The sequence below is a fragment of the Cupressus sempervirens genome, chromosome 7, assembly GCF_028749045.1.
Source record: "Cupressus sempervirens isolate cs-2001-9-10 chromosome 7, ASM2874904v1, whole genome shotgun sequence".
NCBI classification, from domain to species: domain Eukaryota; kingdom Viridiplantae; phylum Streptophyta; class Pinopsida; order Cupressales; family Cupressaceae; genus Cupressus; species Cupressus sempervirens.
In genome coordinates, this window is record NC_143124.1 from 11,785,862 (window position 1) to 11,791,861 (window position 6,000).

Here is a 6,000-nt window from a genome sequence, read left to right on the forward strand (position 1 = left end):
ATTCATCCAAGATAGACTAAATCCATGATGAGAGCAAAGGTGCGCTCCAAAATTTTTGGTGAGCACAGTTTTAGATTTTACATGGTTTTTTTTTTGTGGGAGACATAATCCCCAATAGGGTCAATAATGCGCTCCATACTTCGAGGAGTTCAGAGTTTTCACGGAGTCAAGGATTATTGCTATCTTGGACAAAATCCATGGTTTGGTTGGGAATGTGCTCCATAGATTGTAAAGCGCATTTTCAAGGGTGTGGCAGATTTTCTTCTCTCAGATAGAATCCATGATGGGCTAAGAATTGTGCTTCAAGAATAGCGGAGAGTGCAAGTTGGAGCTTATCATGGAATGTTTTCTTTGACCACTCCTTGGCCAGTGTTGATATGCGCTCTGCTGTGTTTAGGAGTCCACGGTGGATTTCCCTTAAACTTTGCTCTGCCATCTGAACAAACCATGTGAGACTCATAGGAGAAAATAAATGGTGGACCATTGCTGAACTTGCCAAAAGTACTGCGAATAGGGGTCCCATGAATGGGCAATGGAGTGATGAAAGGTCACAACAAATACATCTGCTAAGATAGCACTGCTCTGTAAAACTTCCTTGCTTTCACTTCCATACAAGATTCATAGGCAATTTTTTGTTCTTTTGCTTACCCGCTTAGACATGTATAAGTTTATTTTTCTAACTTTCTTGAGTACCTTCGATTGGACCACTTAATAATCAACCATCACCTTAGAATAAGATATTCTAAATGGACCAAGGTTAATGGATTTAAATTATTCCAACCTATTACGATCTAGATTTGAAGGAGATGTTAGCATTGGATCTCTGTTATGCTAGGAATGCTTAGCTATTGCTTTTCTGTCATGTAGGGATACTGATCTCTTGATTTATCATCTCTTGATTTATCAGCCTTTCTTTAAAAAATGAATTTTGAAAGTTCTAGTTTGTGTTACTTAGTTCGAAGGACTGATTTTACTAACTTTAACATATTAGTTTATCTATAAAATGTCTTATTCATTTGCACCTTTATTGGCTAGAGCATCTGCTTCTTTATTGCCTTCATGGTAAATATGAGTTATACCTATTTCTTTGAATTTATCTAATATCATTAATGCATATTCTAGTTTGGATTGTAGTTGCCAATTAGGAGTCTTTCTTTTCCTTAGAGCATTCAAGATTATTTGTGAATCTTCTTCAATTACTAGTTTTCTAACTGCCAAATCTCGGCTGCGGCTTAGCCCTTCAATTAGAGCCTCTAATTCAACTAGATTGTTAGTCAAAACCCCTAAGGGTTTGGATCATTTTTGCTATACATGTGCCCTGTTCAGAATGAATAATGCATCCTAGACTAGTTGGGTCGGGGTTGCCTCTTGAGGCTCCATCAAAGTTTAGCTTTGCCCATCCTATTGGAGGAGGTGTCCATTCACATTCAGCCCTAGGGTTTTTCTGGATTTAGGATAAGTCGTAGAATAAGTCATAGGAGGGCCAATTAAACTATACCAATTCTTATGCATTTTTGCATCCCATTCAGAGAAGGATCCTTCTTCCTTGTGAGTATTCCTGAGGTTATTATTGGCCAACTCTATAATGCATGCTTCCAGATTGTTTAGGAATGGAGGAATTTTCAAGCTTTCATGACTAAATATTCTTCTATTCCTTTCCTTCCATAGTTCCCATAGAAGGATAAATGGAGATATCTTCCATAAGTTGCTATATACCTTAGATCTACTGTGTTTAGGCCATCTTTTGAGAAAATCCAAAAGGTTATCTGCAAAGGATATTTGCCAATTTAGTTTCTGACATAGCCATTGCCAACAAATCCTAGCATATGGACACGTGAACAGTAAGTGTGCAGCAGATTCGGATTCATTTTCACAAAGAGGGCATCTAGATGGCCCCTCAAAACCCATCTTGGTGAACTGGTCCGCTATTAGGATTCTCTTCTGAAGGGCCGCCAAAAGGAAGATACCAGCCAGTTAATTATCCTTTCATATCCTTTTTTGACGTTATAGTTTCCATCCTTTGAAGCTCCCCAAATTAGCCTATCCTTTCTTTCCTTATGATTGACTTTTTTTTAACTTAAAAAACTGTTCAAAAATTTGTTTTCCTTAGCTTGATAACAGGATTTCTTCCAGGGATTTCCATTGCCATCCCCTGTATTGGTTATCATTAGATTTGATTTTATTGTCACTGACTCGCTGTCCCAAGAGATTGGAAAGGGTATTTTTTATATTGGCTTGCAGATTGAGGCACTCTAGGGGGGGAATCCATCCCAAGAATCTTCCCAAAATAATGCATCCTTTCCTAAACATATGTCTTTGCTATTAGAGGGTGACAACTCATAAAATATTAAATGCAATAATCTTATTAATTGAATATATATATATACACAAGCATCCACCACCACCCTCCTGCGCCCCCACCCCCTCCCCCAAATTCTTTCACCAGCATCTGCAACCGAATCGGCAATTCAGTATATATGTGACAGGTTCATGCAATCCTGTCCATTGGGCTCTATTTTTCTTCTGGTTTTCTGTGAGGACTTTGGTTGACGGGAGTCTGGGACTTTTTTTGGTTCATAATGTCTCATTTCCATTGCATTGAAACTGCAGACACAAAAATATTAACTTTAAGCATCGAAGCTATTCGGTTAAGGTGAGACTCACCCAAATATGCTTGTATTTCAGTGAATAGTATTTCTGTATAGAATTCGTGAAGTTTTTGGATAGTTAGTTCATCTGACATCTCATTAATTTTCTCAAATATAGACAAAGTTCATGACTTAATTCTGGTTTGTTTTGAAGGCTTGTACTGTTTTAAATTTTAAATGCTATTAGTATCATGGAAGCAATTCAGATCTTCATCAACCTGTAATGTTGGAACACAATATGTTCAAATCTTCCATAATCTTTATGACTACAATGCAGAATGGATTAAAAACTAAACATACGTTCATTCACATATGTTCTCTAGTGTAATTAATGGCAAGAGGCATTGTACAATGGTACCAAGAAGTCAAGTATAATGGGATATAGGTGCGTGAACAAAAAAATCTTAATTTTAACCTTGAATTTGATAGCCATTTACATGTCAAACACATACATGAGTGTGCTCACACATATTCACAACTGCCCACAGATCCACACACCTGTTCATGCCTGCCCCATATGCTCAACCAGAATACATGTCCCCACGTGCATGCCTATTGCATGTCCATGGCTGTTTGTGAGTGCAAGCCCCCATGTACATGCCTACTTGCATGTGCATAACCACACATATCCATACATGCACACATGCATATACACTCACAGATACATGTTTTCATATTAAATGTGTGTCCAGCTGTATCCCAATCCATATCTTTTCCACTAATGTGGGTCACTAGCAATTGAAGAGTTTCAAAGATGTTGAAGAATTTGGATGATCTACAATTTAAATTGTATGCCCTTTCCTTTGGAAGTGACCCAAAAAGATTTGATGAGCAGGTTAGACAAACATATGTAGTATTAGTATCTATTCAGTATTCAATTATAAAATTATGTGTGATCAATTAGCAGAGTAATAAAGCGAGGCATGCAAATCATTAGTAGTAAGATAATTCTAACCATGCAAGGCAATGGTTGTATGACTGCAACCTTTAAGATTATATTCAATAAATTTGAAATACCTTTCTTTTAAAGATCACGAGTTCAAAGATCTATGATTTTGTCGTGCTGTTTTGCTCATTCAGGTTGAAAGCAGGTGTAGCAGTTGGACAATTTGTTGGTTTTGAGGATGCCTCAAACACCTTGTCTTAGAAAATATCCCAACTTAATTCATATTACGAGGTTTTCAAGATCTGGTCAGAATTGATATTGCATGGGATTTCATTTCCATTCATCATGAAAGTGTAAGATTTTTTCTTAATCAAATTCTCTTATGAAATCGTTTTGAAGATTGAAAGATGCTAAAGATCGATAAGTAGGACATGATTTCCACAGCTAGTCAAATTGTGATTATCAGGATTTAACTGTGTGATTTTGAGTCAAACTCGATGACCCATGTTTCATGAGTAGTGATTCAACATGAATCCATCTCTCATGAGAATAAATGGAACACTTAGCACTCATTGGATCTAGGTGATGCTCACAGGGGTGAAGCACCGGGACTTCCCGGGAGGTCACCCATCCCAGTACTACTCCAGCCTGAGCGTGCAAGCTTTGGGTTTAACTGTGGAGGAAACTCCGTAGTTAAGCGCGCTCAGGCTGGAGTAGTACTGGGATGGGTGACCTCCCGGGAAGTCCCGGTGCTTCACCCCTGTGAGCATCACCTAGATCCAATGAGTGCTAAGTGTTCCATTTATTCTCATGAGAGATGGATTCATGTTGAATCACTACTCATGAAACATGGGTCATCGAGTTTGACTCAAAATCACACAGTTAAATCCTGATATTCACATCACAACATGCTAAAGATCGTTTTAGTGGTGTTTTACATTGCTTGATTACTCCATAGTAATAACATGCCCTGTTGTCCTGGATTCCTATAGCATGCGAATTGTGCCTAAGATGCTTTGTCTTATGTAGACTGGATGCTAATGCTGGTCTACTCTCCAACTTTGAAGTGATGAATCTGTTGCAAACCAGAGGAGCCACTCAAGATCCTTTGGGTTCATCTGGCTCTGCAACTCGATCTGAATGCCAGGTAAATGTTTTTGCACTGTTGGTTCTCATCAGTAGCATAAATGTCCATGGTAAGGATTAGCTTTTTATTGGTTTGTAAGGGCACACTACACATATAACTGCAGCAACTCCTTTTCTTTCAAAACAGGTTTTTGATTACTTGGTGCAGTCTGCAGCGGGAACCCAGAGTCAGGAGATTGTACGGGAGTTCTTGTTGAAGGCAGAAAAGTTTTCACTTACAAAAGCAGAACGACTTCAAGTTCTAAATCTTAGGCCTTCTACTGCAGTTGAAGTGCATATGGTAGATCTCTTATTTGTTGGTCTTTATTTTAATTTTATAACTAGCTGTGGATATATGAAAGCCACAGTACTGTACTAAATAATTTTTGACTACTTTTTGAGTAAATCAAGGTTTTCTTATCTATTATTTTATCCTACATTCTGGGCAAACAGATAATAGAAGACTGTGAGGAGAGAATGTCAAGTTCGACTGTTGATGAATTCCTTGAAATGATCAAGAGTACTTTACCATCCCCACCAATGAAGCTTCAGGTTGAAGATGAAGAGGAAAATGATGCAGCAGACGAAGAAAATGACGAAGCAGATGGGGACAATGATGAAAAAATGGACGTTGAGGAGGAATATAGTGCCTGTGATGTTAACCATCAAGTGACTGCATATTGTAATATGTTAATATCATAATCTTTTACATCAGCAGAGGCGGTGTGATATAATGTTCATTATTAAAAAAGAGAAGGGTAGCTAATATCAAATGGGGTAAAGCAATAACTCATTACTGAAGATGTTCTTAGATTTGTAGCTTTGAGTACAATTTATCAAATGATGTATTTTGAGATGCAAGTATAGGTATTGTACTGATATAATTCCAAATAAAGCTTTTCTATCTCTTCCCTCCCTCTTCATGCACCATCCTACACCAAGGATTTCCTCCTCATCATGTCATTATTTAAATTTTAGACTGATATACGCATATGACTTGGCTCCATATCTTCCACCTGCCATCATCCTCTCTTAGAATCCAAAGTTGGGAATGAAAGTCGCACATGAAACCAGTCGATCTGCAAGGTAGAATTACTACATTTGATTCATCATCATTGTCAAAGGGCTTTTATTCCCTTTGAAGGAAGAGAATGACTGTTATCTCCAGGGGATATATTTTAGATTCATATACATATATACCTTGGCTGAGTGATCCACATCTGCCACCTTTTGCATCATCTTCTCTCCTAGAGAATCCAAACTCTTGAATGAAAGTTGCCCATGAAACCAGTCAGATCTGCATGGTTGAATTACTATATTTCATTCATTATTATAATGAAC

At 37.8% G+C, this 6,000-nt stretch overlaps 1 protein-coding gene across 3 annotated transcripts in view; it reads left to right on the top strand.

The window, feature by feature from the left end:
• The window catches only part of LOC149545159 (uncharacterized), a 50,369-nt gene extending 44,793 nt beyond the window's left edge, over window positions 1-5,576 (top strand). For 2 of the 3 annotated variants that reach the window (XM_089790539.1, XM_089790540.1), the window contains exons 2-5: window positions 3,729-3,887; window positions 4,564-4,681; window positions 4,808-4,960; window positions 5,113-5,576. In XM_089790539.1, the coding sequence (XP_089646665.1) occupies window positions 3,880-3,887; window positions 4,564-4,681; window positions 4,808-4,960; window positions 5,113-5,361 (528 nt within the window). In that variant the 5' untranslated portion in view covers window positions 3,729-3,879 and the 3' untranslated portion in view covers window positions 5,362-5,576. Of the gene's footprint in view, window positions 1-3,728; window positions 3,888-4,563; window positions 4,682-4,807; window positions 4,961-5,112 lie in introns of those variants that run through there. The other variant, XM_089790541.1, reaches the window with a different exon arrangement.
• The last annotated feature ends 424 nt before the right edge of the window (window positions 5,577-6,000 follow it).